We start from the raw sequence: 12,242 nt of genomic DNA, 5'->3' as shown, positions 1-12,242 counted from the left end.
CCAGAAGTTTACATACTCTAAAAAAAAAGGAACATAACTTTTTTTTTATGTCTGATGGTAAATCTTACTAAACGTTTACTATTTTAGGTCTGTTAGGATTACCTAAATAATTTACATTTGCCAGAATAATGAGATAATTTTGTTTGGAGAATTTTAATTAATTTCTAGACAGCTTGGTATTTTTTAGCTTTGCTTTTAAGCTGTATAACTTCGGTGAAATGTTTTGGGTATCCTTTTACCAGGTTCTCACAATAGTTCAAAGGAATTTTGGCCCATTCCTCCTGACAGAATTGGTGTAACTGAGTCAGATTTGTTGGCTGTCATGCTCGCACACACATTTTCATTTCTGCCCACAAATTTTCTATAGGATTAAGGTCAGGGCTTTGTGATGGCCACTCCAAAACAAAATGTCCTTAAAGCACATTTTAACTAATTTGGCAGTATGCTTACGGTCATGGTCTTTTTGGGAGAGCCATTTGCGGCCAAGTTATAATTTCCTGGCTAATGTCTTAAGATGTTGCTTCAGTATTTCTACATTATGTTCTTTCTTCATGATACAGTACCATTCATGCTGTGAAGTGGACCAGTCCCTCCTGCAGCAAAACAGCCCCACAACATGATGCCGTCGCCCCCATACTTTATAGTTGGGATAATGTTCCTAGGCTTCTACGCTTTCCCCTTTGTCCTCCAAATATAACACTGGTCATTGTGGCCAAACAGTTCAATCTTAGTTCCATCAGACCACAGGAGATGTCTTAATTATTCTTTTCCCAGTGTAATTTAACAAATTATAATCTGGATTTTTTGTTGATTCTGGCTTGTTCATTTTCCCATGTTGTCACAAAAGGTAGCAGTGTGTTTGAGGCTTTCACTAAATACTATTCTACAGTTGTGCTTCCAATTAACTCAAATGTTGTCAATTAGCCAATCAAAAACCTGTAAAACCTTGACACCATCATCTGAACTTTTTCAGAGGCATAATCATTTTGTTGTATGTAAACTTGAATTTCAAGAAAAGTTATAACAATTTCTCAAAAAATATCTCTCTCATTATTCTGCTATTAAGCATAACAGAAACAAATTTGACAATCCTAACTTTAATTTTTTTTAAAATTAGAAATGTTTTGTATCAACTATCACAACTGTTCTTCTATATTCAAAATGCTAATTAATGCATTAACCCTCAAGTAATTTAGAATATTACTAGAAGAATGCATTAGCACTAAAGCTGTAGATAAAATAATAATATTTAGAATAATAGAATAATAATACTTCAGAATTTTTTACATCTTGCCGTTTAAATAAAACATATTCTAAATTCTTTGCAGATGATGATAAATAAAGGGCATTTGGACAGGAATGTTCTCCTCTCCCAAGAGAAGCAGATTTTTCATACACTTGAAACTGCAGTCATGCCATGTTTCTAAAAAGGGCAAAAACTTGGCTCCAAAATTAGACATCTTTTCCCTGGGGGTAGCAGCTTTTCGCCTCAGTGCTCGCATACAGTGAATGGCAGGATAAATAAAAGCTGATGTCCCCTTAAGAGCAAATTCTACATTAGTCATTCACAAACCAACAAAAACGCAAGGTAAAGGCAAGCTTATATTCATTGAGAGGATATCAGCAGTTATTCTGACACTCTGATGAGGAGAAAACAGCACTCAAACATGACTTCAAATGAGAGTTTGCCAATGTTTTAAACGGCAAAAGAACATGCGTACCTCCATCCTTTCTTCTTGATGATACTGCCGAGGACCATTTCAGCCCTGTAAGAAAGCAAAAAAAAAGCAAAAATCAACCTCACTTTTAAACCAAAAACATCCTCACTGTCACTGTCCTCACTTGCATCAGTCAGGAAGCAAAAGCATCCTCTACACTGGGGGATTCCCTGTTCTCAGCTTCTGGAAAATTAAGCTAATGAAGCGTTCACTTTACAGCAATATGAAAGAGACTCCTAGTGTAAACACGGGCAAAATGCTTCCTGTTTTTTCTCCTGTGAGCAGATTTTTTGAAAAGGGAGAGAGTTGGAGAGAACATCTAATGACAGATGTTACATTTTTGCCCTCAGGACTAATGTGTTCTTCATGAATGGTTCTCCCAAAAGCCCTCGTCATCCCAACGCCAAACTGTGAGTCCTTGTGACAGCTTGTAACAAATGAAGCGCTATTGTAACGTGGGCTCAAGAGGGCAGTACATTAATTTGTACAAACTGCACATCTTGCTTTTTAACTTAACTAGTATTCCTGAAAATAAACTGGTAGGGTCAGGTTAACAAAAGAGGCGAATAAGGATGTCAGTTATGTATTTGCGTTACTTTCACATATGATTTGGTTAACCGTGAATGACAACCACACTGTACTCAGTCATTCATTCATTTTTCTTCGGCTTAGTCCCTTTACTCATATGGAGTCACCACAGTGGAACAAACCGTCAACTTATCCAGCATATGTTTTTTTACACAGAGGATGCCCTTCCAGCTGCAACCCAGAACTAGATTGATTATAGTTATAAATGAATGATCCTGGAATTAGGCTTTCCTAGATTTATTCTAATGGCTTTAGAATAGTTAGAATTTTAGTTTTGGGGAACAGTTTAAAAAATATGGTCACACTTTATTTTGATGCTCCGTTTGTTACATTGCACCTACAGGTCATCTAATTCTCATTAGATTATAAGTAGACTGTTAGGTTGGGGTTAGGGCTAGTGTAAGTTGGCATGTACTTGCACAGTTTCTTATAGTCAGTTAGTTAAAGGACAGTCTAGTAATACTCAAATGGACCATCAAAATAATATATATATTATATATATGTTAATATTTAATTTGTATTGAACAATATTCTAATTTTTGAGAAATTTTAAATTCATAAATGCAAGTGTCTCAATCCCCTGCTTCTGATTTTCCAAAAGGAATTTAGGTTATACTGTAAATCTTTAAAGTTGTTAAAATTAAAATTAGGAAGAAGAGTTAGCTTACTAAAAAATGTTAAATTCATAGAAGACCGAGTAATGTAAATGTTTTTTGTTTGTGTGCCTATTCTATGTTTTAATTTTATTTATTTGCATTATTATCTAATTTGTTTGATCATTATTTGAAAAGATGAAAGTTGTTAATCGACTTTTGCCTTATTGTATTTGTGTTATAATGCATGCTTTCATTTTCTTTTCGGCTTAGTCCCTTTTTTAATCTGGGGTCGCCACAGCGGAATGAACCGCCAACTTATCCATCATATGTTTTACTCAGCGAATGCCCTTCCAGCTGCAACCCATCACTGGGAAACATCTGTACACTCTCATTCACACTCATACACTACGGACAGTTTAGCTTACCCAATTCACTCATACCGCATGTCTTTGGATTTGTGGGGGAAACCGGAGCACCCAGAAGAAAAACCCATGCAAACACTGGGAGAACATGCAAACTCTAAGAAACGCCAACTGACCCAGCCGAGGCTTGAACCAGCAACCTTCTTGCTGTGAGGCTATTGTGCTACCATGATGCCCATGTTATAATGCAATTAAACAACAACAACAACAAAAAGCTTGGCTCAGTGTGCATTACATTTGCTCGGTTTTATTTTACACTGCAGATTTGTACTGTTTTAAAGTTGAGGCATTAATATAGACATCACTGCTGTATAGATTTTCCACCTCTACTGGGTCACTTGGAAACCATAGTGGTGCTGAAACTATTATCAGGTTTTGGGTTCTGTACAGAGTGGCAACTATGGAGCCAGATGACCCTAAAAACACAAAACAATTCACGTGCACAATATAATTTCAACTTGCACAATACAATTCAAATTTACAAAAGCCAATTCATAAACTCAAAACTCAACTCGTAAATCCAAAGTGTAAATTAATGCAAAAAGCATGATTTTTCCACAAATGCTCACAAAAATGCCTCGTTTCTTGTGAATGTGAATAATGCTGAATAATGCTGAAATGTGAATAATGCTGTGCACATTTGAGTTTTATTTGTAAATTAATTTTTTTTTGCAGACTGATCCGGCTCCATAGGAAACTCCCTAGTAATGAGCCATACAACATATACAGTGAAAATGCACCAAAATAGTGCACATGCTTGACTTCAGTTACAGATTCATACAGACAGTACGCAAACCTAATCAGCTGTTAGAACAAAACATTTTGAGACACATTTTCAGAGCTAAAACCAGCATTCTACCATTCTCGTCAATGATTTGAAAAATTGTACCAGTCATAAATAGTTTTTACCGCCAACCTTAACTATGGAACAGAATGTGCAGATTTGATTGAACTAATTAATCAATCATTCATTCATTTTGCTTCGACTTGCTTCGTCCCTTTATTCATCAGGGATTGCCACAGCGGAATAAACCGCAGCATAAGTTTTATGCAGTGGATGCCTATCCAGCTGCAACACAGTACTGGGAAACACCCAAAGACTCTTACACGTATACACATACACTAAGGCCAATTTAGTTTATTCAATTCACCTGTACCACATGTCTTTGGACTTGTGGGGGAAACCGGAGCACCCAGAGGAAATCCACGTAAACATGAGGAAAACATGCAAACTCCACACAGAAGTGCCAACTGACCCAGCTGGGGCTCAAACCAGGGACCTTCTTGCTGTAAGACGACAGTGCTAACCAATGAGCTACCCTGTCGCCCTGGATTAATTACTCAATTAAATATATTTATTTTACATACAGGCAAACTAAAGTAGAGAAACATTAAACTGAATGCATTTATAAAAACAAACTAAATGTACACTACCTGTGGAGTTCTTGAACTTTTCTTCATTTTTAAATGAGCATTACACAGAAAATACCTTTATTCAGAGAGATGAAGTTCATGTAGATCATTTACTGTGAACCAAGATGCTCACTGACACAGGAAATGTTCAATAGGAGCTGCTGATGTCAAAAGAGTAATTTCATTACTATGCAGATTTTGCAACTTGAGAATTGCAATAAACAATAGTTTGAAATAAGCAAAGCTGTTTTATTCCTATTTGGTACTTGTCAATATATATTTTTAGGTCATGCTTACAATTATAAATAAGCGTGATGTGTTGCCAATGTGAACACAGCCTGTTTGTGAGTGATACAGGATGGTTTGTTTGCCTGTGCTTTAGTTTGTTTACAGTACTCTCTTCATTATTCTGCATGAGTTATCGATGTGCTGAGCCACAGCCTCATGGCCAGCTTGACATGGCATGAAACACAGATGGAAAATGCGACACAAAAGCACACAGACACCATATATATATATATATATATATATATATATATATATATATATATATATATATATATATATATATATATATATATATATATAAGGTTATGTCCTTTAACACTCCTGAGGTCTGCTTCATTAAAGAGCCGTTTTGTATCGTTGAGCGTATTTCCACTGAGTCAGGCAATTTTCTCTCAACTTTATCAGCAATTCCCTGACGTTACAGTTCCACGGCATTGCAGAAAATAAAGACGCCACTGCTAAATTTACTGCAAGCTAGCAGGATTGGGCTATTCACCTTTCCATCTTTTTTCTCTTCTTGCACAAGTGAATTTTGCTGACCAATCACTATACTATTTTTTTTTCACTAGGTCGTCTTAAACATAGATACCTAAAGAATGCAGTAAGAAGAACTTGCATGTTGTAAGACGATGAAATTCAGCAAAAATGAAGAGTTACAAAATAAACTACTTTTTTGTACATTAAAATGTGGCCTACTTATTCTAAGCAAAAATAATAATGACATCATCTACCCATAAATAAAACACCTGATATTTCATTACAATAAAGAATGAAAAGACCGAAAAAATAAGAAAGAAATAATTAGATCATGTATTAAAAGAGACTATTTTAGCCATTTAAAATATATATAATATAATTTTCCATGACTTTTTTTATTTCAGGGATTATAATATGTAATTGTGAGGACAGGTATAATGTTTCAGTCAAATAAATATATTTGATATTGTCACAATCACCAGCAATCTAGCCCATACAGATAGCTGGATAACTACAAATCTGCCATCAAAAGAACTACAATTCTGTCATGCACCACACACTCACACCTGTTCCTATTTCACTTTGATTACACACCCGCACACAGTTGGAGGATCATTATGAACTAATTAAATGGACAGCATAGACAAACACTAGTTGCTGAGTCTTGTTATACTGTTAGTGAACATTATGATGCGTTTACTTTGTCTAGCCTAGCCGTGTTCACCCTTTTTTTCCTTTTATTTACTGCCTTTGTTTCCACTGTCTGTCCTGACCATTCGCCTGTTTACTGACGATTCTCTGAAAGCACTTGTTTGCTCCTGTGATTGACCTTTGCCTGCCTGACTATTCTTGTTAATAAATACTACACGTGGATCCTCTACTCCGTTGTCCAACGTCAATCATTTCACAGATATACATATCCTGTTCGATATTCTGTACACATTGTATACAATGTACTGTATACTGTCTACATAAATTAAAAAATAGAACAATTCTATTTTCAAAATAAATTTTTTTTAAATTACATTTATCTAAAAAAAGTATTAATTACTATTAATCAATGTTCATAAATGTATAAATACGTGTTTAATTTATTACACTATTATTGATTTTAAAATATTTTAAATAAGAATTTATAATTTTATGTTTTAAAAAAAAGACTTTAACCTAAATATTTAGAATACTGTAGATGTTGCAAAATAAACTGTTTGGTGCCCACAAAATGCGCTACAGAGTGTAGATTCTGTGTTAATAACAAACTAAAAGTACATTTCTTTAAACATTTCCGACCAATCAGATCTACTGAAAAGTAAGTCTCTACATATTTCTAAAAGATGAAATTGCTAAAAATGGACTTAATTCTTTACTAATCTCCTCATATATGAGTGTAAATCCCTATTGAGGGTGAAGAGAGCAGCAGTAAATGATGGGAGATCAGCCAGGATACTCACTTCCCTGCCGCGTACACCTCAGCTGTGTCAAACAGATTGATGCCGTTCTCATACGCCAGCGTCATCAGCTGCTCAGCAATCTGAAAAAACAGAGAGAGAGATCACAGACAGAGAATATCAAATGGTTGTAATAAATCTGTACTGTATCCAGTGCTGCGGTTCAGATACTGTACAGCAGAGGCTGACTAAAGCTACAGTTAAAGTGTTCTGCAGAGCTGCTTATTGTAGCCATAAACAGTGCACTGAGCTCTAAGATTAAAGGGGTAATACAGTGGGCTCGTAGGACTTTATAAGACATATCATAAAATAAATACATAAAAATTTTAAAAGTTTGTCTATCTATCTATCTATCTATCTATCTATCTATCTATCTATCTATCTATCTATCTATCTATCTATCTATCTATCTATCTATCTATCTATCTATCTATCTATCTATCTATCTATCTATCATCTATCTATCTATCTATCTATCTATCTATCTATCTATCTATCTATCTATCTATCTATCTATCTATCTATCTACCTACCTACCTTCCCACCCACACATCCATCCATCCATCCATCCATCCATCCATCCATCCATCCATCCATCCATCCATCCATCGTCTATCTATCTATCTATCTATCTATCTATCTATCTATCTATCTATCTATCTATCTATCTATCTATCTATCTATCTATCTATCTATCTATCTATCTATCTATCTATCTATCTATCTATCTATCTATCTATCTATCTATCTATCTATCTATTTATCTATCTATCTATCTGTCTGTCTGTCTGTCTGTCCATTCAACCCTCTACATCCATTCATCCATTCATCAGTTAATTTATTGTCTATCCATCCATCCATCTTTTTATCCATCCATCCATCCATCCATCCATCCATCCATCCATTCATCCATCCATCAGTATATTTTGTGTGTCTGTCCTTTCATCGATCTATCCATCAATTCATTTATCCATACATTTTCTGTATATCCATCTTTCTGTCCATTCATCCATCCATAAGTATATATGTTTGTCCATCTATCAACCATGTAAATCCATCCATCCATCCATCCATCCATCCATCCATCCATCTATCCATCCATCCATCCGTCTTTCTATCCATTTATCTATCCATCCATCCGTCCATCCATCCATCCATCCATCCATCCATCCATCCATCCATCCATCCATAAGTATAAAGCATCTCTCTGTCTGCATCCATTCAACCCTCTACATCCATTCATCCGTTCATCAGTTATATATCCATCAATCCATCTGTACATCTATACATCCATCCTTCAGTTCATCCATCCATCCATCCATCCATCCATCCATAAGTATAAAGCATCTCTCTGTCTGCATCCATTCAACCCTCTACATCCATTCATCCGTTTATCAGTTATATACCCATCAATCCATCTGTACATCTATACATCCATCCTTCAGTTCATCCATCCATCCTATTCATCTGTATGTCCATCTATCCATTCATCCATCCATCCATCCACCAAGTCTATTTATCTGTCCATCAATCGTGTATTCAGTGGAAAATTGTGAAAATTGTCCACTGATTATCCAAACTCATGCAACAAAAGTGTGATCATGCCACTATAACACTACTATCCAATCATTTTTGAGCAAATAAATGGAGCTACAATCCACAAAATCATACCTCATCAGTGATTTGTCCACCAAAAGTTACCCAAGTCCCTGGAGAGGGAATGTTTAGAAGATGTCAGATGTCAAACATTCAGCTTTATACAAAATTATGGAAAGCAGCTTGAATCCTAACACCTTATCTTAATAACATGTGACACGGCAGTGCGACATGCCATAAAAAATATCTTTTCTCATGTTACAAGGAGGTTTTGTACTAACCATCCACGACTGTAGCTTCTATTTCTGCAACGTGGCTTAACAAACAAATACACTACTATGACAGTGATTACCTCAGGCAGTGAGTATGTGCGATACTCAGGTTTAAATGTTCCAATATGAGTTTTAATAACATTTTACTTTAAATAGCATTTATTGTAATACTGAATGCGGAAGCAGATAGTTACTAGTAAACTATACAGATTAAACATGAATGTTAGAACTGTGACTCGTTGCAAACCAACACTAACAGTCTCTCAGTCTGTAATTGTAATAATGTTAATGAGGTTTAATTAATATTTATAATTTAGATCATAAACCTGTCTGTTTGCTTGGGAATGCAGTGAACTATTCTGTGTTTCTGAATGGCTCTGGTATTTCTGGTTCTGTTGTTTCTAGTGTAAACAGCTAAACTGCTTGTTCATTGAATTTTGTCTCACCATGTGTTGTTAGGACATGCTTTAATTCACATTTTTGACAATTTAGATGATGATTTTTACTCACCCAGCCCTAGACATGATACCCGTAAGCCAGATTTCCCAAGGTTCCTAAAAACACAGAAAAAAAGCCATCACATACTTTATGGTCTTCGAAAAAAATAGATGATATTATGCCATGCCTTTCAACTATTACGTTTCATCATGATGCATAAATAAATGTACTGCAGCAAGAATTTCTTTTCATCTCAATTTGTATTCAATCTCATACTGTACATAAGACATGAGGTCAGCAGCACATATGAATAGTTCTGAACTAACCGTATTTTCATTATGTGTATCCAGGGCCAAAGTCTGCACATGTAACTCTCACTCTGACACAGAGTGTAAGTTGTCAGAGACTGAAATGCAGCCTGGATACAGCACTACTGTACTTTCAGGCCCATGAGCCAATCAGAAGTCTACATGGGTCTTTTGTTTGATATCCTTTGAGTTTGCAAAGAGCCAAGGTTACAGTGCTGAGCAATTACTATAAGACCAAGCAGTCAAGGACACAGAGCCACTTCATAATTACAGCCATTCAGTGAGCCTTTGATGATTATTTGAAGGATGAGAAGTCACAAAATGAAGGCTTTTTATGATTTGTAAAAAAAATTAAATAAAAAATTAAATAAACAAAAACATTTTAGAAGAGGACAGCACAGCTTATATGAAAAGGCACAACTTTTTTTCTAGAAGAAATCTTGACTTTAATTATGAAATATTCCTACGGTACATCCTAGGACTGGGCGAATAATTGAAAAAGTAACTGAAATCAATATTCAGAACCTATAATCAAAATAATATAAAAATGTATTGCGTGTGGATTCACATGATGCAACTCTGTTAGGCTGAGGCTGGTTTAAGCTTCCACTGCCACTTTGCAACCACATCTGATCTCTGGTCAGATGTAGATGATTGGAAGTTGCGCCTGAGATGCCTTGAGATGGCATATATTTCATTACAATAAAATTATTATTTACATTAAAATATTTGTTTACAGAAGACGCAAAAAAATGCAGTTTAACAATATTTACAGGATATACAAGAGTTATTTTTATTTAGAAGAGATAAAGCTCATTTGATACTTTTAATATGAAAAGCACTGTTTCCAAAAGGCAAGTTATTTATTTTCCCTTTTTATAAGAAAAGTTTGTTTTAGGTAATGTGTGTTTTTAACTTTAGTTTTTCAACTTTCAATAAATAACCATAATAGATAGTGTATGTTTCCTTTAATTATTTTGAAAATCAATCAATTTATCAATCCATTTAATGCACCTTTCGTTCAAAAATCTCTCTCTTGTAATATGTGAGCATATTTACTGTACTGTACTGTACTTTACTGTATTTACTCATCAATGAACTATGAGGGCAAAACAATAAAATAAAATAAAATAAAATAAAATAAAAATTTTGTTCATAAATCGCAATTGCACTGTTCACTTAATCAAGATTTTGATTTTAGGCTAAAAAACACTCAGCACTAGTACATTTTAGGGATAATTATTCACAGTTTTCACCACACACTGAAGAAAAAAACCTTGGACTTACATGATTTAATCATGCACATAACTTCCACAATAATCTATTATGTAGCATAAACATAATTTACTCGCCTAACTTACAAACATTTAGCTTAAACATTTAACATGGAGTAGAAAATATTATCATGCTAAATGCTAAGTCTGCTCAGCTAATAGTTTGTTAATTACTCATAACTGTGCCTTATAGATAACCAATAGATAACGAACAAGGTGTTAGTTAACAAGTTATAAATGACTGGTTAACTGTATTTTAATGATAGATAATTCTACCTAATACACTAGTAATAGATCATGAACAAGCTGTTGGTAAATTGTTTACTAAAGACTTGTTAAGTTTCAGTTAGTAGTTTATTTATTTTATTGGGACGTTATTCTAAAGTTGCAATTATTCTTCATTTATTAACTGTTAGTACATGAGGCTGCAGCAGTAGAATAATGTCCTAATAAGATACATACGCTAATAGCTAACACTTAACTAATATATTAACTCACACTTTACAGATCAGTTGTTCATAGTTTGTTTACCATCTACCAACACCAGTGAAACTTTGAAGAACTTTTCTAATAAAATATTGATTTATTTATTTTGTTTTCATGTTTATTGCAAAAGGTACCCAAACCTGATGGGTTTGTATTCTGCTGTATACTGCTGTTTTGCCATGTGATGGCTCAGTATGTGTGTTTCTATACATTAAACACAATGTTCAACATTGTTTCTTTGGTAAAATACAGCACACAGAAAGGCCTATGAGTGGAACAAGGTTAAAGTACAAGCATTTTATATTTTAAATATCACATCAAATTCCTGTAGCTTGAACTTGTTCCATCATTTGCTGTTCTACAGAGTTTCACTGGTATTAGTAGATGGCTAAACTATGAACAACTGGTCTGTAAAGTGTGAGTTAATATATTAGTTAAGTGTTAGTTATTAGCTTATGTATGTTATTGGGACGTTATTCTAAAGCTGCAGCAATTCCTCATTTACTAACAGTTAATAAAATAATAATTGCAACTTTAGAATAACGTCCTAATAACATATATAAAATATTAACTGATACTTAACAAGTCTTTAGTAAACAATTTACCAACAGCTTGTACATGATCTTATGAATTTATTAGATGTAGTTATAAATCATTAAAATACAGTTAACAAGTAATTTTTAACTTGTTAACTAACAGCTTCTAATTTATCTATAAGGCACAGTTATAAATAATTAACAAACAATTAACTTTTATTAAACAAGTCATTTATAATTCATTAGATAACTGTTAATTAATTGTTTATTTACTAGTTTTAACAGGTACTTATAAATATTAACAAACTATTAACTATTATTTAACAAGCCATTTATAAAGCATTAACTAACAGTTTAATAATGATCTATTAACTAGTTATAA

The 12,242-nt window shown here is 34.0% G+C and overlaps 1 protein-coding gene across 42 annotated transcripts in view; it reads right to left on the bottom strand.

Moving 5' to 3' along the window:
* The window catches only part of kcnab2b (potassium voltage-gated channel subfamily A regulatory beta subunit 2b), a 176,255-nt gene that overhangs the window by 20,663 nt on the left and 143,350 nt on the right, over window positions 1-12,242 (bottom strand). For all 42 annotated transcript variants that reach the window (XR_015522895.1, XR_015522892.1, XR_015522896.1 and 39 more), the window contains 4 exon segments: window positions 9,329-9,372; window positions 8,622-8,659; window positions 6,954-7,033; window positions 1,722-1,766 (listed from right to left, as the gene is read on the bottom strand). Coding sequence is in view for 24 of the 42 variants with exons in the window: in XM_087305922.1 (XP_087162048.1) it covers window positions 1,722-1,766; window positions 6,954-7,033; window positions 8,622-8,659; window positions 9,329-9,372 (207 nt within the window). In the remaining 18 variants the exon portion in view is untranslated.

The sequence above is a fragment of the Danio rerio genome, chromosome 23 (assembly GCF_052040795.2).
Source record: "Danio rerio strain M-AB ecotype USA chromosome 23, GRCz13ab, whole genome shotgun sequence".
In the NCBI taxonomy this organism is placed as follows: domain Eukaryota; kingdom Metazoa; phylum Chordata; class Actinopteri; order Cypriniformes; family Danionidae; genus Danio; species Danio rerio.
The sequence above is the reverse complement of the archived record's forward strand: the minus strand, read 5'-3'. Positions and strand labels throughout refer to the sequence as shown.